The sequence below is a fragment of the Esox lucius genome, chromosome 23, assembly GCF_011004845.1.
Source record: "Esox lucius isolate fEsoLuc1 chromosome 23, fEsoLuc1.pri, whole genome shotgun sequence".
Taxonomy (NCBI): Eukaryota; Metazoa; Chordata; class Actinopteri; order Esociformes; family Esocidae; genus Esox; species Esox lucius.
In genome coordinates, this window is record NC_047591.1 from 11,517,110 (window position 1) to 11,541,448 (window position 24,339).

The following is a 24,339-nucleotide window of genomic DNA, read 5'->3' on the forward strand; positions in this document are numbered from 1 at the left end:
TGCTCATTAAGAATTTAGCAGTCATTTTTGGCACCAAAGTAGAAGCTTCAAACAAGACAAGTAGTATTACAAGAAACGGCGTAGCGGGGTTTGTTATGAAACCCCTCGTATAGAATGGCAACAACCAGAATAGATTTGGTGAAGGTTAGGATTGGGAATATAGTAGGCTAAACATTTCTGGTCCCAGTGCTGACAGAAAAACAAATTAGTGTGGCTGGATTAGTGCAAAAATAGCCAACCATTTATATCAGCCAATCACTCCCTGATTTCAATTTACTATTGTAGACAGCACTTGGAGTCTGGAAAATTGACACAATTTAGCAACACACCATCAATTGCCTAGGACGCCACTCACATTCACAAAAAGGTCATGAGTCAGGTCATGCCGCAGGTGATGGAGTAGTCACCAGTGATAGTATTGGTTACAATTATGTTGACCGCGTCATTGCATACTACAGTTGGGCTACGGAAACGCATTGCGCATTTGCTGGGTGCCAGAAACTGTAGGTGGTGGTGTAGCATAGCTACACGAGAGCGAGCAGACTAAGAAATCGGGTCACAGACTCCACACTTGTCTTTGTCCATTAATTAAGATTGAGTTGGGAGAATATCCTGGACGCTATATCTATTTGGATATGTCGGTCCGAACGCGGACAGGATTTTACCACCAGGAAGTAAACAAAACGGCATGGGAAGTTCCAGAGAGATACCGTGAGCTAAAGCAGGTGGGGACGGGAGCCTATGGGACAGTATGGTGAGTTAGACTACAGTTTAATAATAAACAAGGCTATAATTTGTTTCACGAATTTGAACCGGAGCATATATTATAGGAAATACTAAACATCCCACGCCACCCAGGTCGTGATCGTGCCTAATATAAACATCGATGTTTTTCGTTAACTATTCATGGGTTCTCCAGGATACATACGGGACGTTTTTCTCTTGTGATTAAGTCGTAGGCGCACGTTTAATTAAGTCATCAACGCACAACGTGTTCCAGACTACCAATGCGATTTCTCTCTCATTCCAATACTTGGTTTAGGGTACCCGGCATTAACTTTTTTAAGTCGGGAAACCTTAACAAAGAAACCCAGTTGGCCTCTTGATCTGAGTAATAGTATAGACCTACTAGGCGCCAGTTGTTCTTATAACAAATGCTACCACATTCCCAAGTTAAAATGTAAATGTCATTCAAGTAACCACTTGACATTTGAATGTAAATGATTTTCTTCCTACCCATTGTCTTGCCTCAGTTCAGCCCAGGATTGGAGGACGGGGGTGAGGGTGGCCATCAAAAAGCTCCACAGACCCTTCCAGTCTAAACTCTTCGCCAAGAGGGCCTACAGAGAACTACGGCTCCTGAAGCACATGAAACACGAGAACGTAAGAGCCTTCTGAAATCAACCTCATAAAGAACATTGACATAATGAATGTCTCTATTACACAATGTAGATGTCAATGTACCAGTGTGAAACACAAAGGGATGTCTACAGGTTTTAAATTCTCTAATTAGTAAGAACTCTCTTCACCTGGTTTTTCTAATTTAAAGGAAATGACCCAAATCAACTGACACTTGGAATAAACAAATGGTTGCAACTGCACTGCATTCAAAACTCACTTTTATTCATAGTAACAGACCTTTCATAATAATAATAATAATACATATGTTAATTAACACAGTGAAACAAACATAGGTGTTCCTCGCCATTAGAAATTATTTAGTAGATCTAAGATTAGTCAGGAAGTTGAAATACATCTCTTACTGGTAATATTCCTTTTGCATGCAGGGGTTCTTATTCTTTATTTATGAAGTTGAAACTAATGTTTTAATTTCTAGCTCTCTTGTGCCAAGGTTGAACTTGGTGACCATTGCTTTAAGTGTTTCACTAGGTATAGGTTGACCTTCAGTGTTAAATAAGGAAAGTCTGATAAGGCAGCCATGTTTTGGAAAAAATAAGCAACATCCAATGTAGTCGGGGCTCACACTAGCATGGCAAAGACACACCCCATATCACAACTGTTTGTGTGTGCTTGTCTGTGTGAGACATGTGGAAATACTTTCCTGATACTGTTATTGAGCTATTCTATTTCCTTCCTGGTATTTTTTGTATTAGGTGATTGGACTCCTTGATGTGTTCACTTCTGAAATCTCATTGGACAGGTTTCATGACTTGTAAGTACTTATTGTTTTGTTCATATGTTGCCAATTTTGATTCAAAAGAATGAACATCTTAAGTATGTTCTCCCCTTTGTGTTTCTCATTTGTCTTTCTCAGTTACCTTGTAATGCCATTCATGGGTACTGACCTTGGGAAATTGATGAAAATTGAGAGATTATCCCAGGACAGGGTGCAGTTCCTGGTCTATCAAATGCTGAAGGGACTCAAGGTTAGATTTACATATACATGCACTCACAAAAACTATGTTCCTGACAAAATTATGTTATAAAATATCAGATGCTCAAACAATTACTACCCTGTAAATATAACACAAAATAAATGTAGTGCATACAGGTTTAATGGCCTAATCAGAGTCAGAAATGTGATATCCCATTCAGAAGACCACATAAACATTTTGAGGGCAAACCCTGGTTCAGGTATATGAATTATAAAAAAAATAGTTTTCTAAATTAAACAAGCATACAATGATTAGCTATACACTTTCAGGTTTAAAATCAAAAGTAAAATACTCCATATGGGCTTTAAACATATCCCAGAATATACATGGCTACCACCATCTCTTTGACGGTTGATTACTCTTCCTCATTGTTTATCTTGTCTCCACAGTATATACACTCTGCAGGGATCATTCACAGGGTGAGTAAATTCTGACCTTTCAACTATGCACTGGGTGTAGTGGAATTGCCCCCAGCCCCCCCGAGTCCAAAGCTCTTTGTGTTTATTTCTGTCAGTCTGGCATCATGATAATGTATTTTTTTTTCTTAAGGATCTCAAACCTGGCAATTTGGCCGTCAATGAAGATTGTGAGCTAAAGGTACCACATACATGTATCTACCAGACCCATGCTCTTAGTATTCAGTCTCTCTCTTGATTCAACTAAAATGCACACTATTGACATCAAGGGACAGTTAAAGGTTGGCAGTTGAAATGTCTCTCGTCTGACTCAGATCCTGGACTTTGGACTGGCCCGGCAGGCAGACACAGAGATGACAGGGTACGTGGTAACTCGCTGGTACAGGGCCCCGGAGGTGATCCTCAACTGGATGCACTACACACAGACGGGTGAGTTTCTTTCACGCGGTCACTCATGGCTACCTTATTCATCCACAACCTATGAATATTCTGTTCCACCTGTGAGTGCTCCTGCCAGCAAGGTCGTAAGGTATGAAATGATCTGTGGATCATTCCCTTCTGTGTGTATGGCATCTCAGCAGTACTGTTGTCAGGTGCAAATACATTATTGAAAATATAATTCATATCTCTGTCCTGTCCTCCTTTTGTCTCCCTCAGTGGATATCTGGTCAGTCGGCTGTATCATGGCAGAGATGCTTTTGGGCAAGCCGCTGTTTAAAGGAAATGACCGTATCCTTTTTATTCCATTCTCTTTCAAGAGGAATCCCAGTGCCCAGGCAGGGGGGTGGGCTGGGGGGGGTCTAAGGTGGACATTGACGATCTGATCTCAAATGTTTTCTGTTACAAAAAGTAGAATATTTGAGTCTTTTTGTAGTGCTGTTTCCTATTATCTCTGTGTGCCTTGGCACATTCCTGGTGAAACCGCCTGATGTGGAAATGCACTTGGAGTGGATGGTATGTTAATGACAAGTCAAAAAGTAGTTCTGTTAGCGCATTATGACGGAGACCAGGCTGAACGACATTCCAGTGTGACATCCTGTATCATACGAGCTATGACCCCTTGACCTCTAGGTGACCACAGACCTGGACCAACTGAAGGAGATCATGAAGATCACTGGTACACCCTCGGCAGACTTTGTTACAAAGCTACAAAGCCAAGATGTAAGGCGCTTGGGCAGGAACATTCTAGCCCACATCATAGACTGTATATAAAATGGACGACGCCCTTTCGCTCTTTTCCATTGGTGAAAAATGAAGCCACCAGTGTCCTGATACGGCGCTGACATCTTGGACTTGCGTCTGCGCAGATAGCGATCTTGGGACCAGTTCTGCGCAGTAGTTCTGCGCAGTAGCGAGAAGGAAGTAAAGCCGTAAAGCCGCGAAATCAACGGCCCCACCCCTGTGCCCCGCCCTCACTCTCCCTCGCAGAATGCGCATACCGTAATCAATCGCAAGTCCAAGTACAGTACAACCTTTGCTTGTTAAACCTAGACGATATGTTATAGCCTAACTTACATCATGTTTAACCTTAATTTAGAATAGGCCTAATACAAAAATAATTGGTAACTTCTAGCTAACGATCACATGCTAGCTATTAACATGGCTATTAACGAGGCTTGTTGTCTTTTAGCTAATGTTAGCTAGCCATTACATTTATTTACTAATTAAATAGCTTATAAATTTAACTTACCGAAAAAAATTCAAAGATCGATTGGAAATGCCAGGTCGGTTAGCACAATGTACTGCAGAACAACACATTATGTCTGTGTGAAATTATATCAATTATAGAAATTTAGAGATTAAATGTAAAGTTCCAATCTCCTCAGTCCTCCGAAGATTCAGTGGCTCCTCGGCTCAGATAGCTGTCAATCACAGCTGTGAATCACGACGTCACACCACCGTTTTTAGAGCATTAAATAACTAACTAAAAACAAACTTATTTTAAAAACAAACTCTTGAATTTAGATTAGCGTGATACAAACTACAGTAAATGACAGAAACCAGCTTCGGAAAAAATATATTTGAAGGGTAATTTAATTGTTTAGTTGGTCTCGCGTCCCATTGAATAACATGGGGAGGGCGGGGTTTATGACCTATACTGGGACCACTCACCAGGGGGCGATCGAGACGTTTTGGCTTCACTTTTCAGGGCTTGGCCCACATACCTTAATACCACATATACTGAACAAAAATATAAACGTGTAGTTATCATGAGCTACAATAAACGAGCACAGAAATGTTCCATAGTCACAACAAGCTTACTGCCATTAATTAGAAATCTATAGATTAGGTCCTAATGAATTCCTTCTATACTGACCGGTTTTCTTGTAAAAACTGTAAACCAGTACAATATATAAAATTGTTGAATGTTGCTTTTATTTTTGTTTAGTTTACATTGTCATTTCAATAATTTCTTCTTCCCATTAGGCCAAAAATTACATCCGGAGCCTTCCCAAAGTACCAAAGAAAGATTTACACCTTCTTTTCTCCAAAGCTACCTCAGACGGTGAGCAAACATTCAACAAATATGGCCCGTCTCCACGACCACATTAGGTTAAAAAAAAACGTGGTTTACAGCAGACTGTTAACAATTTGTGGACATTGTCAGGAGCCTGTCCTAACCCTAATCTACACAACTCTATGAAACACTACATCTGCATGTGGCAGCGGTGTGTATGTTGGAGCGCATGCTGTTGCTGGACCCGGAGAGCAGGGTTAGTGCGTCGGAGGCGCTGGCCATGCCCTTCTTCAGCGAGTTCAGAGAACCAGAGGAAGAGACTGAGGCCCAGCTCTATGATCACTCCATGGACAACACAGACCTGCCCCTGGAACAGTGGAAACGTAAGAGAGACGTTACGGGGGAGTGAGGAGGACGCGATTAAGGAAGGGAAACTAGAAGCAGTGGAGGAGAGGTTGAGGAGGTGCAGAAAGAGATTAGGGAGATTAATGATTAATGAGCAATGACAGAAGTTTGAGAAAGCCAAAGATAGAGACAAAAAACATTAGGGCGACTTGGTACTTGTCCCATTACGAATAATATTTAACTTTGCAAGTACCTGGCTTGAAAATCAAGGGAAATGTTTCTTTTCCCACAGAAATATCAGAGCAGCTAGGTGTATTTGTTTGCAATCTACAGTGAGAAGTAGATATTATGTAGTTATATTATTCTTATATATATTTTGGCCATTTTGTGCTTATTTTAATAGTGGAAAGAAAGTGGGGAAAGACAGGAGATAGTGTGCTGAAATAGCAGTGGGCTGGAATTGAACCCATGCTGCAGTTATACACAGTGTCCTACAGAATAAATTGGCATGGATTTAGACAAGACAACAGCCCTGAGTCACCACCTATAATGTTTGAGGTGGGAGAACACAGGAAGGGATTGGAGACCATTCCTCCATACAGAAACTTTGTGGATTCTTGCTGCCATAAATTCTGGAGGACACTCAATGTTCATGGAGGCTGCAGTTTAGACCATTGTACCCCCCTAGGTCACACTAATATGTTATTTCTTGTCATTTTATCTACAGGTCACACATTTACAGAGATTCTGTCCTTCAGGCCTGCAGCGACAGAGACCAAGGATCCCAAAGAGACATCACTCTGACTGTGCAGGCAGACACACAAACTCACACAAACAAACACAGAACAGTTGTCTATACTTTTGGTTGTATATTGTAAAGATGTAAGGCTAATGCAATGTACAGAATGTGATTTATTGGTTATAGATACAATTTCAGCCAAATAAAAGTTTTCTTTTTCAATAAACCTTCAGTTTTGTCTGTCTGCAAAACAATGAGTTAATGGAAAAGGAAGTTCTTACTTGCTTACATGTGAACCATGAATTTTTGTATGAGTAGTGTAAATTGCTGAATTTCTGGATTGCAATACACCTGTTCAAATACTGAAATTACCCATGTTTGAGGCCCAAGGTCATCAATTATGAGCATTTACCATTTGGTTACCAGCTCAGAATGTACTGCTACTATAATTGCAGTTATATTTACAATATACATTTTTATTTCCATACCACTGTTATGGCAAGAAAGCAAATTATGTTTCAGCCAAGCAGTGTTAGTTAAAGACTCTAGATGGCCTTATGTATGCATAAGCTTGTTTCTCCAGCTACGATGGTGACGTCTTTATTAATAATGTGTGACTATGTTTACTTTAAATGCTATGCCATCTAGAACAGATGGGCTTCATTAAAATCCCCACTGAGAATGCATGCATCCACACACACTGAAACAATCCCCACATTTGTCTGTACTTGTAGTTTATTTATCATTACCTTTCAATATTGTCTGCCAAACAATAAAACCCTGGAAAATAAATTCTTACAAACCATTAGATTTTATTTGAATTGTTTTGCATGGTTTTGTTGCAAAATTACATGAATCATTTCTGGACAAACACACCTGTTCAAACATTGACATTACCCCCGTGAATGGGACCGTCAAGGAAACAGATTATATTTGGCAATGAATGGAACATCAATGTTGATTCTAGTTTGGTCACAAGTCTCTGAGAAGCAATGAAGAGAGCCAGTGTCATTATTCTGCTTATTGCTGGTGTGTTGGCGAATGAGAAAGGTATGCTTTATATGTCATTTGTGTGAGGTCAATGTTGAGAATCAAAACCTGAACACAGAGTAACCCTAAATATAGACATAATATTTTAAGACTAGTCAAATATTTTACAAAAAGGAACTCATGTTTTGGAGTCAGTTTTCTATTGTGTTCTGCTGTTTGTGTTGTTACAGATCTCCGCTGGCAGAACAGCTATGACCAGCCATTAGATTTCACATGCCCGCCAGGACAATCAATCTCTCGCATAGTCAGGTGAGAAAAGTTCTCTCCTTACGACCGGTTTTCTAGAAAAACCCTCACCTTTCTTTGCTTCTGCACTCAAACTTTTAAGTGTACTTTCTATTCCTATGGAATAGGAATTCCTACAAAAATGAACACTGAGGCTCACTCAGCGAGCTGTTGCAGTGTAGCATTTTAGAACATAAAGAATCTTGTTAAATATTTTTTATAGTTAAACTGTATTTGGGGCTTAGTTATTAGCCGAAAATAAAGTACTGAATTTCAGCTATTAATCTGTGTGTGGTTATGTTTCTATCCACATAGTGAGCATAACAACAAACATGAAGATCGTGTCTGGGACTTCGCCTGCAAAGCCACATTTGCTTCATCGACTAGCTGCTTCACGTCTGCCTACGTAAATGACTTTGACAAACCTTTCATCTACCAATGCCCTAGCCACCAAGTGATCACAGGGATGAACAGCTATCATGAAAACAAGCATGAGGACAGAAGGTAAGAAAACGCTGTTCCTTTAGATGGGACATTCCATTACTATAGGAGAGACCAAGGTTATATTAGTAGAAAAGACTTGGGCAAAGAGACCACTAATTCCGGACAAGCTAAAGTGCAGTACACAAGTATTTGGACAGTTATACAGGTTTTATTGTTGTGGCGCTGCACTCCTGCACATTGCATTTGAAATCAAACCATGATTAAGAGGTATTTACATCACCCCATTTTAGGAGCCTAAAAGGACCTGGACAAAATAACAAGATATTAAACAATGCCATTGTATTTAGTAAATGGTTGCAAATCCACTGCATTCGATGCCTGTGAAAGAATACTACATTTCCCTTGACAAACTGATGTGGACTGTAAAAAAACTAAATTGCTCTGCTTAGCCAATACCTGTTACACCTGACCATAATCAGTGTTGCTAAAAACCTTGGTTATAAAATTCTGCAGCTCGCTTATCTTATGGATCAGAAAACATTATTGTGATGAGGTAGCTAATCCCTTCTATAGGGACTATCAACCCTTCATTTCAACCATTTAACAGATGGAAGTTCACCTGCTGTGGGAGCAACAACTTCTGTACGGATTCATGCGGGTGGACCAACTATGTTAATTGGTTTGATGAAGCCTTCACCTTTGAAATGCCACCCAACACTTACTTGGTTGCAGTTGAAAGCTACCATGAAAACCATCACGAGTGAGTATGATTGTTCACCAGCACTGTTTTGGGCCCAGATTATCATTATCTGCTGTTATTTTAGATGACACAAACTTCAGCTGAAGGGGAATCTTCAATAAAAATAACAAGAAAATTCGTCTTTTGCCATTTCAGAGATCGTCGCTGGAGATACCAATACTGCACGAAGAGACAATGCTGATTTAAGACTTATTCTGTCTACAGTCTGAATATTTGATTGATTGTTGTTGATCCAAAGAATTGATTAAAGATAACAGCATTATGTTTATGTTTAATATCACTCCATTATAATGTTTAAATGGCACTGCATGCAGGGCTATAATCAGTTTCTTATTATAGTCTAATTAACACATGTGACAACTGCGCCCTCTGCTGCTTCACCTCCCCCTGCAGCAGACAGGCTCCAGCGTTCGACGTCACCGGCCTTCTGACACCACCGTCCATCTCATTATGCATTTCACCTGTGTCTAGTTTAGCGCACCTGGTTCTCATCCTCATCATTCCCCCCAGTATATATGTTCCCTCTGTTCCCCCTGTCTGTGTGTTATTGTCTCGCTGTTTCAAAGAGCAGTGTTGCGCTTCGCATTTGTATTACGCAATTATTAAAAGATACAGCAAGTATTACGCCGTTCTCCTGCTCCTCCTTTTTTCGCCCCGAAGACGTGACAACACATTTAAAAAATATCTAACAGATTACTACTGTTGTATATATCAACAACATGACCGACCAACCAGCTCTGGAGTTAGAATGTCTATTTCCATAAGAGCTGGTTTCTGTTCCAGAACAATACCAGCAATTAAACTAAACTAGCAATTGGCTAACTTCTGTAATCTCAAATGATGGAATGGAGTCAGGTGGAGTGGATCAATGGATCTTTTGGTTATGTGCATTTCGATATATATATATATATATATATATACAGCGCCGTTTTCTCTTTTAGAAATCATTGAGAGTTTTTCTCTTGTATGGAACAGCAATTCCCTGCGTTGTTTTTGTTTTGGCTTCTCACACCCACCAACCTGTCCCTGACGTCACAGCCAGTCTAACCCCTGACTTACCCAAAAGAGTTAAAGAACATGTGTTCAACAAGTGTAACTCTTTATAAAGAACTGGAATGAAAGAGACAGAGACAGCAAATGGAATGGAAAGGCACTAGGCTGAATATAATAGTCGGTTTCCCACAACAACTGGACATAAATATGGTATCCATGAGTTGGTAAGTAGACAAACAACCTAAAACACGCAGCATCCTTCTGATATAAAATCGTTTCCATGTAAACATACTCTATGGATAAGCAAACAAGCAGTCCAAACCCAACAAGAAATGACATCTAGTCAGAACATCTCCCATTGAAACTCTTTCCAGACAAATGCACCTACCTGGGAATTAAAACCAAACCACATTGTTCTCTATTGAACCCTCCAAACCCCGACGGACAAACTCCTGGCAAATAACCTACAGTGGAGACCCCTTGAGACGTCCCTACCAGGAAAATGCCACTTAAACGCTTTTCCGTTTGCAACTGTTGTAGCTTTTCCATGACATCTCCATATTCATACCTAAATCATTTTTATAAGCAAATGGACTCAATCATCAACACTGATTTTCACAACACTCTGGGATGATAGCTTAGAGCTGCCTGGTGCACTTTAGTGTGTTACAGACATCATGAAATCACCTGATTGTCACCTCAGCTATTTTGGTATAAAGGTTGTTTATTCACTAAAATCTTTCAACTGACAAATCAAATTGTCATTATCAACCAGATGGGCAAGTAATCTTCCAGGTTTGTTCCCAGATTCAAAAGGTCTGTATCTGGCATTAAATTTTTAAAAGTTTCTGCATTTTGATTGCAGAAGTGGTCTAACGCAGAGCGGCTTCAACAATTTTCATGAAAGACTTAGCTGGTCTTTATTTATTTCCTGTTCCAACTCAGGGTTGGCCCTGACAGACTTTTTTCTCCTTGTATTTGACTTTTGATAAGTGATTGTGGTAAAAGCCATGCCCAAAATCTAAAACCTCCCATACTAATCTCTATTTGGTAGAAACCCCTTCGGCAGCCATGAGTCTATTTGCTAATCACTTTACAAGCTAATCACATTCGGACACTTTCCTCTCTACAAAAGCTCAGGCTCCTTCAAGCTGAATGGGGACCCCTGATGAACAGCAATTTTCAACTCTTTCTACGTATGCTCAATTGGATTGAGGTCTGGGCTTGGACTGGGCCACTCAAGGACCTTTTGTTTATAAGCCCAACTGTGGGACCTCCCAGTGACAGGTGTATTTAACCGGCAATCATGTGAAACACCTTGATTGCACACGTAGAAATTTAACCAATTTCTTCTACTGACGGTTGCACCGCAACTCATCCAGGTGTGTCAGAGCGAAAGGGGGGAATACTTGTGCTACACATGTTTTGTTACTTTTTAATTCATTTAGAACAATTTGCCAATATTATGCACTTTTTTGACATGATGAACTTTGTGATTATGATCAATGGCATTTCATGTTGTAACACAGTGAAATGGGGAAAAAGTCAAAGGGGGTGAATACTTTTTAGAGCCACTGTACCTTTGCTCTCCAGTGTATCTCTTCAGGCGGTGCTGTCTGTTACAACAAATCATGTCACCATCACTTGACTTCAGCTTTCCAGTACCCGACAGGTTTCACAGTGAGAACTGTCAGCTCTGTTACACCTTATTAGTCACCACAGAAGTAATTGTATTTTAAATAACTTGCTGAAATGAAAAGGATCAAGGCAGGGTGTGTTTGCTCTGCTAGTCGTCTCTGATAAGGCGTACATTTACCAGGCACACATCTCCTTGAGACCATTCACTTCATTCCACTGCTGCGAGACAATGAAAGAAACTCACTCTTGCAACTTGCTTCTGCTGCTACTGCACCTGGCAGGTAATATGGTCATGATAAAAACATTAGAGATGTTTTTTTAGTTACTTTGGCAAAAAAAAAGAGAAATATAATAATGTTTCAGTATGACAATGTGGGTTTGAAATTAATCAAATAATATAGCCACTTAAAAGCAGCGCTTGACATTGACTTTTTAGCCACTCAGCATTTTCACTAGCCACCATTTTGTTGTTGGGAAATTATATTTATTTGTTTAACAGTGCTACATCGTAGTTTGTCTAGTTCACACTGTTGGTCACTGGCGTGCAAGGCAATAGGCCTAACACAAATGGACCAGAATCAAACACTGTATGTATGTAGTGCTCATGGGAGTTGTAGGGATGTATAGGTCGTAATGTCACTGACATTGTAACTGTGTGTGTGTATGTGTGTGTGTGTGTGTGTGTGTGTGTGTGTGTATATATATATATATATATATATATATATATATATATATACACACACACACACACACAGGGGTTTTCCTGGCCCAAAATTAGGCATAGGTGGTACCCCAACCCCCTTTCTACTGAAATAAATCTGCCCTGTTGTCCATGTCCACGTGAACAGCTTGCCTTGAAGTCGTATTGTTAATCGCCCTCTCTCGACCTCCTTCATCTGTCCTAGGCTCTGCTGCTGTCACTGATCCAAAGTCTTCTTCAGGTTCATATATGTATATTCTTAGTGACTTAAATATGTTTATTGTATATTTCTTTCACTGTATATTGCATATATAGCCCAATGTTTTTGGTGGCAGTACACACCCTAATCTGATTATCTTTTCACCAGTCATCTTCATTTGTCTCGCGATCTCTCTTTAAATAAATCTGTAATTGTAGGCTATACTAGAAGTCACCTGAAAAGTTACAAAAAAAAATATGCGGTTTGGATGTAGTTTCAGGTTATTACGTTTCATTGAAATATTTTGACATGCTTGGGTGTAAAAGAAAGATCATCTTGTATTTCTGACGTTATTCATCTCCGCGATGTCAGGACCCGTGTGGTCCTGTATGCGAGGTTGCCAGATTTCATTGACAGTACGGCTGTTCTCCAGAGAAAAATCATGTTTTACCATGCCAACACACAGAGGCGGTGCGAGATTTTGGTTTGAGTTTTGAAAGCTGGAAAAACCCTGTGTAAATAGAATCCCACCCATCAAAATGGCTAGTAAGAGTGACTGCGTTACTCGCAACAGCCGAATTCCGCTGGGCGGGTGCCAATGTCAAGCCCTGCTTACAAGATATGCTGAGAACCAACATGTCTTAAGCATTATGATGTACAGATATACATGTTTATGATAACACTGAGGCTTATGTTTTAGGACTTTTAGGATCAGCTGTAACGAATGCTGGAGGTAGTAACGGTATCTGTAAGTAAACCACAACATATTTTATCCAAGCATAACATTACATTAACAGACCTGTTGGGACTTCTCAAATATATCTAAGGAAATGGGGAAATGCTAACAGTCAACGACTATACCAAAGAGGACATGACATGACAATTCTCACGTTAAGTTAAACACTGTTAAATAAGATCATTTACTCTATTCAGAAAATTCCTAGGGCTACATTGCCTGACTGTGTTCTGTACTTCAAAGCTGTTCTCTTGGACCCAGTCATTGTTGGACCAGACTTTGTGACGGTGGGTGTGCCTTGCAGTTTTGAGTGTGTTGCCCAGTGCTTTCCCTCCTGTAACTACACCATGGGTAAAGACGGGCAGGTTGAACCTGGAAACAATCTGTTCTTCACGGTTGTTCAATGGAAGGAGACACTAACAATTACCTGCACTGCAAGAAATACATCTGGGGTGTCCTCCACTGTTGAAAAGATCCTACAGGTTTTAGGTAGGTGTGTGGGTGTTTTCTTCTTTATAGCAATTCATCTAAAATGACAGCTGTTGGTTCTTGAATTGCTGTGGTATTTGCCTTTGCAACCATATAAAACATGTTAGTTACACATCATGTGTGTTTTTTGTTTATATTGAAATATTCCTCAATGACAGAAAATACAGTGCCCTCTGTTAGTAATGGAACAGCAAAGCAATTTTTATTATACTGCTCTACAACCAGTTTCCAAAAAAGTTGTGATGCAGCGTAAAATGCTAATAAAATGTATTTGAAAATAGTACCAAGACAACATATCAAATGTTGAAACTGAGAAATGTTATTGTTTTTGGAAAAACACATGCCCATTTTGAACTTGATGCCAGCAATATGTTTCTAAAAAGTTGGGACAGGGGCCATGTACCGTCAAATCTTGGGTGAGAACCTCCTTCCCTCAGCCAGGGCATTGAAAATGGGTCATGGATGGATATTCCAGCATGACAATGACCCAAAACACATGGCCAATGCAACAAAGGAGTGGCTCAAGAAGCAGCACATTAAGGTCCTGGAGTGGCCTAGCCAGTCTCCAGACCTTAATCCCATAGAAAATCTGGGGAGGGAGCTGAAGGTTTGAGTTGCCAAATGTCAGCCTTGAAACCTTAAAGACTTGTAGAAGATCTGCAAAGTGGAGTGGGACAAAATCCCTCCTGAGATGTGTGCAAATCTGGTGGCCAACTACAAGAAACGTCTGACCTCTGACCTCTGTGATTGCCAACAAGTCATGTCATGTTTTGCAGAAGGGTCCAATACTTATTTCACTTAGTAAAATGCAAAAAAAATTATATTAATCGACATTATTGACAAGCGTTTTTCTAGATTATTTTGTTACTCTGTCCCTCACAGTTCAAATAAAGCTACCATTAAAATTATAGACTGAACATTTTGTTCGTCAGTGGGCAAATGTACAAAATCAGCAGGGGATCAAAAGATTTTTTCAAATTATCAAATCAATCATTTAAGATATCATCTTACCATGCAGTTGATATAGATGGGGAATATATTATTACATACATTTGTTCTGTTTCTAGAGGGACCAAACAACGTAACTATCATTGGCCCTGACCTGATGACCCAAGGGTACTCTGAGAGCTTCCAGTGTCACGCCAAATGTCATCCCTCCTGCAACTACACCTGGACAGTGGACCAATCACTTGTGGGAAATGGGGGCAATATTACTATAAATTCCTCAGATTTTGCATTCCCTGTGAAACTGGACTGCCAGGCAGAAAACAGTGTGTCTGGTCTATACGCTATGGCAAGCAGAACCATCCCTGTGATATGTAAGTTATTGAGTGGTGTAGGTTATTGAGTGGGGTGAGTTATTGAGTGGTGTGAGTTATTGAGTGGTGTGAGTTATTAAGTGGTGTGAGTTATTAAGTGGTGTGGGTTATTGAGTGGTGTGGGTTATTCAGTGGTGTGGGTTATTGAGTGGTGTAGGTTATTGAGTGGTTTAGGTTATTGAGAAGTGTGGGTTATTGAGTGGTGTAGGTTATCGAGTGGTTTAGGTTATTGAGAAATGTGGGTTATCAACTGGGTTCTGAGGCATGTCAACAGTTGCGTTCCAGAGACTTGTGTCTATGCCAAGGTACACTGATGCTGTTCTAGTGGCTTGTGGCCTAACACCTTTCTGAGATACTTAACCTTCAATTAGTGCAGAGCTTCCCCATGAATGTAATCTTAAACGATTTGTTTGTAAAGAATGCAATGACTTATAACACAATTCACATATCAGTGAGGGATAGAACATGGAAGTGTATCTCAGATAAGGTATTAAACTGTGTGCTAACAACCACACATCATCACAGCAGGCTATTGAGAGTTTCCTCATTCTGATCTAAAGATTCTCAGATGCTCTCCTGTTCTTGTTTCACAAGTTCTACACCCAAATCAACAGGTTGATTTATCCATCAGGGAACGACTTAACATTGTTTTTCTTCCATCAGTGGGTCCATCAGAGGCTGAAATCATTGGTCCAGACGTCGTTGTCGTCGGCGTCAGGTCTGAATTTCAGTGCTCTGCCAAATGCACTCCCAGCTGTGACTACTTCTGGATCTATGAAGGTCGGCTTGTCAATGGCAGCAAGATGGAGATGACGGCCAACAGACACGTGAAGTCAGAGATGATTACATGCAGGGTTGAAAATACGGTCTCAGCTCATTCTGAAGTGGTCCGCAGGACCATAAGGGTGGAAGGTACAGCAAAACACATATCAGTACTGACCACAGGTTCTGTAACTAGACCATAGACATGGTGTTCATGGTCAGCCACTAATGTTTTCTTTGTTCATTTTGTATTGCTCGTGTATGTTACAGAAAAGTCCAATGCCACAAAGGTGACACAGATTATGTCCCTGTTCCTGTTTGCCCTAACAATCACACTTGCCAGTGTAATCTCACCATGATCCAGCAGAGGGCAGTGTGGTACAAGGTGTGCACATCTGAATTGCTTGAAATGTCATTATTATTACAATCAAGTGATGGCACATTTGGCTTATTGGTCACCAAATGTTATGATTATTGATGTAGAAAGGCTTGGCCAAATGCTTCATCATGGTTATAGCCTCTCTTCTAAGTGTTTAATGAAGAAACAATTGAGACTTATTAACATCTTGCAATGTGCAACCTTTTTCCAGATTTAAGATGGAGTTTAAAGCTGCAATCATGGAAGACCGACTGAATGCCAACTCTACGTCAGAGAACGTAGCTCAGATTAAATATTTTAAGTAAACGGTAAATATTGTTTGTTGACTTTGTTCAAATTATATCTGTCCCAATATATAAAATACATCAAACTGATTACTTAAGTTGAAACAATAATGATTATGATAAAAATAATAATTCTATAGTTCCATAATAAATCCAAATTGTTACGATGGGTACTATGTACAATCCCATCCAACTGATGTGTAGCATCAACTTACCCCATCAAACATTAGGGGACCACCCTGAATATCGAAAATGTGGATCTTGAATGTAAATCCTGACTAAATATGGCGAAGTGGAATTTAGCAGTTATGCTGCATAATACAGGAATAAACTACCAGAAGATCTTAGACGTACCCCAAACCCATCACTTTTGAAATCCAGGTTAAAAACACTTGTCTTTTCTCATGCCTATGACTGAGCTCTTAACCACACAGTGAGGCTTACAGCTTTTCTCGCTTCCTCATGGAGTCTCTTACGGAATCTACCGGTTGTTTTTATTTCGTTTTAAATCTTTTAAATTTCTATTTCCGTATTCTATGTAAAGCACATTGAATTGCCTATTTGATGTTTTTATTCTATTGTTTGTTTTTATTCTTATGTATGTTTCTTTGTAAAGCACACTGAATTGCTTCCATGTAATTTGTTCCTTTTTGATTATCACAGATTATAGATGAGTTGGTAGAGTACATAAGAACAATTTTCCAGAGGTGATGTACTGTATCTACACACACCCTGTCTAACTGCTTAGGTTCCTCCATTGATAATACTCTTATGTTCGAATGGTTACATTTGTGTGCATCTAGGTTAAAATGAATAATACATGTGATTACAACCCATCCTTTGGCTGTGAATATACTGTGGTTGTTACATTACATCACAAAGCTCAGCATCTCCATAATGAGAGAAACAGATTTAAACACATCTGCACATTCAAGCAGTAACATTCACTGGGTCTGAATAGAATAGGCAGATGTTGGCAAATAAAGTGAATGGTCCATTGGTCAGAAACCTCAGGTAACTGGGCAGTATTAAAAGATTCAGCAGGAGCAGAAAAATGCCTAACAACTGCCTAAGAAACTAAAACAGTGCAGCAGAGCTGATATCTACCATCTAGGTCAAAACACTTGTGCTAGCCTTTTGCTAGCTCCTCTGGGTAATCCTGGATCTCACTTCTGAATTCATTACTGAGATGATTGTTATCCCCTTGATTTTTCCTGTTGTATAAGAGAACATCCGTTGTGCTGGCATTTGTCCGGTTCTCAGGAGTACCACGTCTCTCCTACACACACGTTCAGGTACTGCTCACATGCTTGGCTGGTAAGACACCACTGTTACTGTAGGTGTCAACATTTGGTAATGTCATTTCTACAGGGAAATAAAACATTTACATAATGTCCTGACAATTTTTTTTTTAACCTCACGGACGTAGAAATGTATTACATGTAGCAAAACATGCTTATTAATTACATTTTAGAAGGGGACAAAGACTACAAAAATTAAAACAATTATCCTTAACTAATTGGTATGCATATAAAGGACAGTACTAACTTAAGAAACACGTTTTAATACTAGTCCCCTGCTAAGACAGTTAACACTAGCTCTTTCCTGTCCTTTGCTTGAATATCCAAGGATTTTTCTTGCATATCCAAGATAAAAAAATGTGTTAGTAGACTTCCAGTAGACCCCCATGTCTTTCATATATATTTATTTTCATTTATATGTATTTCCTATATTGTGTTGACTTCCTTACAAATGTTAAGTCCATTTGTGTTTTCAACATGTAAAAATGCGATTTTGTTAGAATCTGTCCATTTATCTGCAATTTTAATGATCTTCAATGAAGACTGGGCCAAGTATTAGGTCATCACACTAAACATGAGGAAAACAAGTGTTCCAACTACAGCCTACAATCTGATAATTGGTATGTCAGCAATTCAGATTAGATGGCAAGGCTGTAGCTGGAACACTCTGGTTTGACCATGTCATGCATATGTATGGTATCACATCAGGTTACAGACCTTCCAACATGGCAGCCAGAATTAACTGATGCATTTACGTACAGCTAGGTTTGGATTAGCAACATGTAAATAAGCATTAAAAAAATAACACTACTTCAACCAGGTTGTAAAAAGCTATATCGCTGATTCTCCACTGACATCACACTCCATACATCTTTTGCAGGGCTCCAACTGAAGCGTCTTTAAGTCCAGCTTGGTGAAGACAGTCAAACAATTCTAGTAGGACTAGAAGAATGAAAAAACCAAAGATGTCAGTTACAGCTGTGTAAACATTTTGCACTGAGGCTAAATGAATGAAGGTGGAACTGTGCCAGATGAACAACAAATCAGTACCTTTCTTCTCTGGGTTGGACATGAACATGATGGCCATGTGGAACCGCCTCACACTGGCCAGACTCCTGAGGATTTCCAGTATGACAGAGGGTTCTTCGTTCCTGTAGTAGAGTTGACATTAAAACAGTGCTCAATCTGAAGGATGACCCACATAGGTTTATCAGAGCTGACGATGATGTCTCTATTTGGGCCTAAGGAGGCCAATAGTTGTTATTCAATATCCTTGAATGTTTCCATTTGATGACATTATTTCCCAGAGGCAGCCATGTGTGCATTAAAGGTTCAGTGCAGTAAAAACTAAAAAGGATTTTCCTTGGTGAGGTATCGCTCACTATGGCAATTAATCAGTTTGAAAATACACTAAGTTCCTGTCAGGGATCTTGCTGCTGACTATTCCAGCTGGGACACCTCCTAGCTTGGTGTGAGAGGCAACCGGACAGCCACAGAGTTAACATTAACGGTTCCATGTGGGTTTGCAATATAGAAAGATTAACAGAAGAATCCAATACTGGCCTAAAGTATAAGCAAACCCAGATATTGGTAGTTTTCCAGCGATATATCTCACAGTAATTATAGAAGTCGTGACATTTGTAATACTGTGGTATTGGTACAGAACTTACTTGATGTAGAACGTTTGTAATGTCCTTAGAATCTGATTGAGTATGTCTGGTTCAAGAGAGCTCTGGAAGATCTTGGCATACGCCTGAGGCTTGATTTGCTAAAAACAGAACATGGACAGAAAATAAATCCAGTCCTTTTTGGCAGTGACATGCTTTTCTTGTTGTTGCATAAACAAATCCTATTGCTGTATATGAATTTAGTCGTGCATAAACGGAGCACTAAACAAAAGACCAGGTCTCCCTTGGAAAATGTAACATATAGTGTTGTGTGAACTCCTACCTTCAAATACTTGTACATGGCTTCAGGGTTATTTCTAAAGTTCCTGAAGTCCGCCTCTAGTTGGAAGCTGTTAGTGGGGGCAGGGGGCATGGCCTCGGGCTCTGTTGTGGAGGTTGTAACTGGTAGTTCTGCTGGTTTGCTGACGGTGGCCTGTTCATGCTTCCTGGTCGGTGCTCTGACAGCATCTCCTTCCCCACCTCTGATAAAACACAAAACACCCTTATAGAGTTTCGACTGACAAAGGCCTAGCAGCGATATTAAAAACAAACTAAAAACATCGACAAAAAGCATGGAGCGAGCGGTTTGGGATCAAACAAGAGAAAACACTTACGCGACGTGGGAAATCTCTGCAATTTTCAGGATCTTAGCACTAGGGGGCGGCGATGCCTCACCCTGGACATCACTGTTGATTTCTGTAATGGAAGCCGTCTTCTGGGCCCTACTGACAGTGGCAGTGGTTGAAGTGAACACAACAGACTGCTCCTCCTGGACCAGGTCCTGCCCACCCACCTCCTCCTGGACCGGGTCCTGCCCACCCACCTCCCCAATTTCCACTCTCCTCAATGGCTTCTGAAACGCAAGGAACCCAACAGCAACACTCAACGTTCATAAACCGTTTCTAATGTGACTCTTTCTAGCTAGTCATGGAAATATCGCAGTGAGAATATTTTCCCGGTTAATCGCAGAGACGTACGGTTGACCGCAGATGAGGTGGTTTGTTGATAGGCTCTACTGTCCTCCGCTGTGACTGCTTCTCTGTCGCCAGCAGACCCCTGGTGGCCATGGCCTGTGCAGGAGGAAAGAGATGCCATGTCAAAGCGGAGGAATACTGTAGGAACCATCACACTAAAAAGGATTATTGAACCACACCATACTTACACTGGTGATCTTCTTCAGCTCATTTAATGCTTGTTTGTTTCCTGGTTCCAGTTTCAGGACCTCCTCAAAATCTAAAAGAAAAAATATTTTCATATACCTCCAACTGCACAAGGCTATTTGATGGAATACCTACTAATAACGTTACCAATCTTTGTCTGTATAAAGTACTTTGTCTGTATAAAGTAGCCAAGAAGTACCTTCTTTAGCTTCTTTCAAAAGTCCCAGTCCGCTCCTGGCCGTCCCTCTGCGGGCAAACGCCTTTGTGTAGGTCCCATCCAGGGCTATGGCTTTACTGCAGTCCTCCTCGGCCTCTTTAAATCTGAAGAGAGAATCACGCTTAATCCAGGCACAGCTTTGACTGAATTTACTCACAACAATTCCCGCTTATCCAGCCTTCCCAGCGGTATACCTCAGTAGCTTTAAGTAAGCCATGGCCCGGTTGGCCGGCAACAAGACATTGGTGCTGTCCGCTTCCATGCCCTTACTGTAGCAGTCCACGGCTGCCTCATATTTCCCTTCTTTAAAATATGCGTTCCCCTGAAAGAGTCAGAATTTAGAATTACGTCTAAAACAACATTTGAAACAAAAAGGCTAATATTTTGTAATATTGTAATATAGCAGTGTTGTGTCAATGACAGCTGCATAGGTTAACACGAAACCTACAGTATGTAGTCAGCCTGAATCCACATAAAAACATAGTTGGCTCTACCCGGTCTTTCTGCACCACTGCCTCCTGTTTTTTCCTCTGTTCCTCCATCAGCTGCTGCTGCTTTAGGTCCACAACAGCAGTGTCTGGGCTTTCTGCTTCTCCACCCAATTTAGCAATGGCCTACAGATTGAGAGGAGAGGTTAGAGAGGGAATCTAAGAAAGTAATACAGAGGTACTAGCACCAACACCATATTCCAAGGATACCCCACCTCTTTACATTTCTTCACTTCATTCTGTGCCTCCACGTTCCCAGGATCCAGCTTGAGAACCATTTCATAATCTTTTTATGTAGAGGAAGCAGGAATCAAACAGAAAAGTAAACTACTGTTATTAAATAGTGAGCAACATAAAACAAATGTCCTCTGTACAGGACTTCTTTTGAAAGCATGCTTTGTAATGTTAATCTGTTACTCCTTACCTTCTAGGGCTGATACATAATTTTGCAGGGCAAATCGACACGCCCCTCGTCTTGAAAAAGCTTTGAAATAGTTACAGTCCAGAGCAATTGATAAGTTGCAGTCAGCTTCAGCAACAGCGAACCTGATAAAGAGAAAAAAAAGAATTAATCTAAATAATATTGGAATTCAAAATGAAATATTTACATTACATAAATACCACCATTACAGGGATAATCAGGGGGTGTGGCTTACTTCTTTAGTCTGAAGAAGCAAGCTGCTCTGTTTGTTGGCAGAATTGGGTTGTAAGGGTCTGCGTCCATTCCCCTGGTGTAACATTCAATGGCATTATCATACTTCCCTTCTTTAAACAGCCGATTACCCTTAAAACATTAAAAAATAGAAAAGAACATTTGTACTCCTTTAAAGCAGTAAAGAAGTAACATAATACTGACTGATCATTGATTACTACAACAGATACTGGTGATAGTAGTTAACAAGGAAGCATTCGAAAGCGACCAAGTGTTGGTAGCGTACGAGTACTTGGTCTAGTCCCACAGACATTTCCTGTCCAGCCCAGTGTCATTTTCCTAAAAGCTGAGTTTGATTCCATACTTTCTCCTTCTCAGCAAGGGCTTTGTCTCGGTCAGTAGCAGGGACTCCAGCTTCCTCTGATTCAGAGTCATTTGACTCAGCAGCACTGTCCTCTTTATCCATGGACTCCAAAGCTGTGTCCTATCAGAAGACATTTTAAAAACGTATTAAGTGTAACATTCAGTTGAAAGCAAACAGACAGAGGTCAATTTGAGCCACACAAAATTACATAGAGCTACGTATGAAGTATGGTGTGGCCTTAAGAACTAATAATTGAATGCAAACAGACAAGATCCACCAGATCCATTACCACATCAAATTTATCCCACGACTGATAATCATAAGACTTTATTCTGGATGCTGGCTTGGATTCAGTCTTTGCATTTTTGTCTAATGCCTTCTTTTTCTCCCTCTTCTTTTTGTAGTCCTTGTTTCGCACTGGTGGGAGGATTTTCTAAAAGACAGAAATAAATTATCAAACATTCATAAATAACACAACCGTAACTCTGTAGCTAAACATCAAATTTAAACAATTTATTTCAAGTGTAACATACTGGAGATTTGCTGACAATCCCGTTTCTTAGTTCCTCGTCCTTCTTCTTTATGTCAGTCTCCCAACTGTCAAGATCTTTCATGAAGTTATGCAGGTCTTCTGCATTTTGTCGCATTTGCAGCTGGAGTTCAATGGCTTTGTTTCCAGACATGCCTATCTGTTAAGTACATTGAATACATAATAACCTACTTGGCTTTGACAAGACAGGGGGTTTAGATGTTCATTTTAACGCAGATCTAGCTAGTTACTCCACATAACGTAACGCGAGCCTGTTCGCACACCGCATTGACATTACCTGGCAGTTAACGTTGTCTCAACGTTACGTGGAGCTAGCTTGTAACTGTAGCCAAGGAACTATCAGTGAAACAAATTCTAAGTTGTTTTATTAAGTTACTGACTAAATTAAATAATAAATAGCGTTTTGGCCTACAGTAACTAGCTGCTATTACTATTCACGTTAATTGCTGTTACAGTTGTGAAATTAGCTAGCATAACCGAAATGTTCAGCTCATTCCGAATGTCATGCTTTTACTGGCCCCTGGGCTGGGACCTGCAAACAAGAGTTGGCAAACTATATACTAATATTGATTATTATTGAGTACCTGTACGTTCGTCCTGAACAGATCGTAATTTCTATTTAGCACTTAAAATTAGGATAACTTGCTAGCATTTAATTGCAGCTAAAAACTATCACTATACTGTCGTTTTCTGTTTGTGTTCAGCGCCATGACAGCACTTCCCAGAAACCTTTGCGTTGTCGGCTTACACCCGAGATAGCTTTGGTGAGATTGGAAACATTGCTAGATCTTATTACAGTAGATATTTTACAGAAATTGGGAGATAGGAAACTATATGGAATGCAACAACGATATGTACATATCGAAGATTTAAGAAAATATGTAGAATGGTGTGCTTTTTAATTAGGTCACTTGAACATTGTCATTCATGTAGATATATACATTTTACATACATTAATACTGGATAATCTTTTAATCGTGTCATTTAGAACTTTTGAAGAACACGTGAAGTTTCTTGATTCATACCTGTCAATAAGGTTAAGCTTAGCAGCCACGACACACCCTGACAACGATATTTATTTTCCTATATCTCATCGCATCAAAGATCAAAACAGATCTCCGTGTTCGAGAGGACCAAAATGTCTTCACGTGTCTGTATATTGTCAACTGGGTAATTTATAAACCACACTACACTCTAATGGGGTTCCATAGACTGCCAGCAGGAGTACCCCGCATCAAGTGCAATTTAGAGAATGTGTGCATTTATGCAATGATACCAGGCGATTCTGATTGATTACGAAATACCAGTCGCGTTATGATCCTCTCGAACACAGCCATTTATTGTATCTTTCACCTTTCACCTCTGGCTTACCGCGTGATTTGAGAACTGTGGACAAAGATGTTGTATTATGAGGTTAGGTAGATAATGCTTCACCAATATAAATCTCCTTCCACGCTTGTTGGGATGTCATGGCGACGCACATGCGTAAAAAAACGTAATCGTGGCTACAGCTTTGTCGCGTTAATCTGCGCATGTGTAAACCATAAAAATGACAGCACTCCTTAGATATAAAATGTTTTTGACAAAACAGAAATCGTTTCATTTTGT

General features: G+C 40.1%; 5 protein-coding genes across 7 annotated transcripts in view; 3 read left to right on the forward strand and 2 right to left on the reverse strand.

The window, feature by feature from the left end:
• Positions 1-1,312, reverse strand: part of slc26a4 (solute carrier family 26 member 4) — a 34,774-nt gene extending 33,462 nt beyond the window's left edge. The window contains exon 1 of the mRNA XM_010887075.4: positions 1,237-1,312. Coding sequence (XP_010885377.2) covers positions 1,237-1,240 — 4 coding nt within the window. The 5' untranslated portion in view covers positions 1,241-1,312. The remainder of the gene's footprint in view (positions 1-1,236) is intronic.
• Positions 438-7,146, forward strand: mapk12b (mitogen-activated protein kinase 12b). The gene is made up of 12 exons (XM_010887073.4): positions 438-754; positions 1,254-1,383; positions 2,115-2,173; positions 2,276-2,387; positions 2,786-2,815; positions 2,946-2,993; positions 3,127-3,241; positions 3,470-3,541; positions 3,894-3,973; positions 5,240-5,318; positions 5,480-5,653; positions 6,343-7,146. Exons 1-12 carry the CDS (start codon positions 636-638, stop codon positions 6,417-6,419), a joined length of 1,095 nt encoding a protein of 364 aa, XP_010885375.2. The 5' UTR covers positions 438-635; the 3' UTR covers positions 6,420-7,146.
• Positions 7,147-7,311: 165 nt separating this feature from the next.
• On the forward strand, positions 7,312-9,095 carry LOC105020228 (hemagglutinin/amebocyte aggregation factor). Its single transcript, XM_010887076.4, has 5 exons — positions 7,312-7,404; positions 7,575-7,653; positions 7,945-8,133; positions 8,681-8,833; positions 8,969-9,095. The coding sequence occupies exons 1-5, from the start codon at positions 7,347-7,349 to the stop codon at positions 9,012-9,014; spliced, it is 525 nt and encodes a 174-aa protein (XP_010885378.2). The 5' UTR covers positions 7,312-7,346; the 3' UTR covers positions 9,015-9,095.
• Positions 9,096-11,684: 2,589 nt separating this feature from the next.
• On the forward strand, positions 11,685-17,312 carry LOC105020229 (carcinoembryonic antigen-related cell adhesion molecule 5). Its single transcript, XM_034290261.1, has 7 exons — positions 11,685-11,745; positions 13,064-13,111; positions 13,343-13,588; positions 14,656-14,907; positions 15,571-15,819; positions 15,940-16,054; positions 16,260-17,312. The coding sequence occupies exons 1-6, from the start codon at positions 11,694-11,696 to the stop codon at positions 16,026-16,028; spliced, it is 936 nt and encodes a 311-aa protein (XP_034146152.1). The 5' UTR covers positions 11,685-11,693; the 3' UTR covers positions 16,029-16,054; positions 16,260-17,312.
• Positions 17,313-18,010: 698 nt separating this feature from the next.
• Positions 18,011-23,973, reverse strand: rpap3 (RNA polymerase II associated protein 3). 3 transcript variants are annotated; one of them, XM_020042609.3, is made up of 17 exons: positions 23,757-23,973; positions 22,715-22,870; positions 22,471-22,614; positions 22,182-22,301; positions 21,822-21,949; positions 21,590-21,711; positions 21,381-21,451; positions 21,172-21,291; positions 20,872-20,999; positions 20,660-20,781; positions 20,463-20,533; positions 20,278-20,370; positions 19,915-20,153; positions 19,584-19,782; positions 19,304-19,401; positions 18,684-18,784; positions 18,011-18,575 (listed from the first exon to the last, which is right to left on the reverse strand). In XM_020042609.3, the coding sequence occupies exons 2-17, from the start codon at positions 22,862-22,864 to the stop codon at positions 18,490-18,492; spliced, it is 1,992 nt and encodes a 663-aa protein (XP_019898168.2). In that variant the 5' UTR covers positions 22,865-22,870; positions 23,757-23,973; the 3' UTR covers positions 18,011-18,489. The 3 variants fall into 3 exon arrangements, with proteins under 3 accessions (XP_019898168.2, XP_010885381.2, XP_010885380.2); XM_010887079.4 differs by lacking the exon at positions 23,757-23,973 and adding an exon at positions 23,316-23,507; XM_010887078.4 differs by lacking the exon at positions 23,757-23,973 and adding an exon at positions 23,009-23,507.
• Positions 23,974-24,339: the final 366 nt, after the last annotated feature.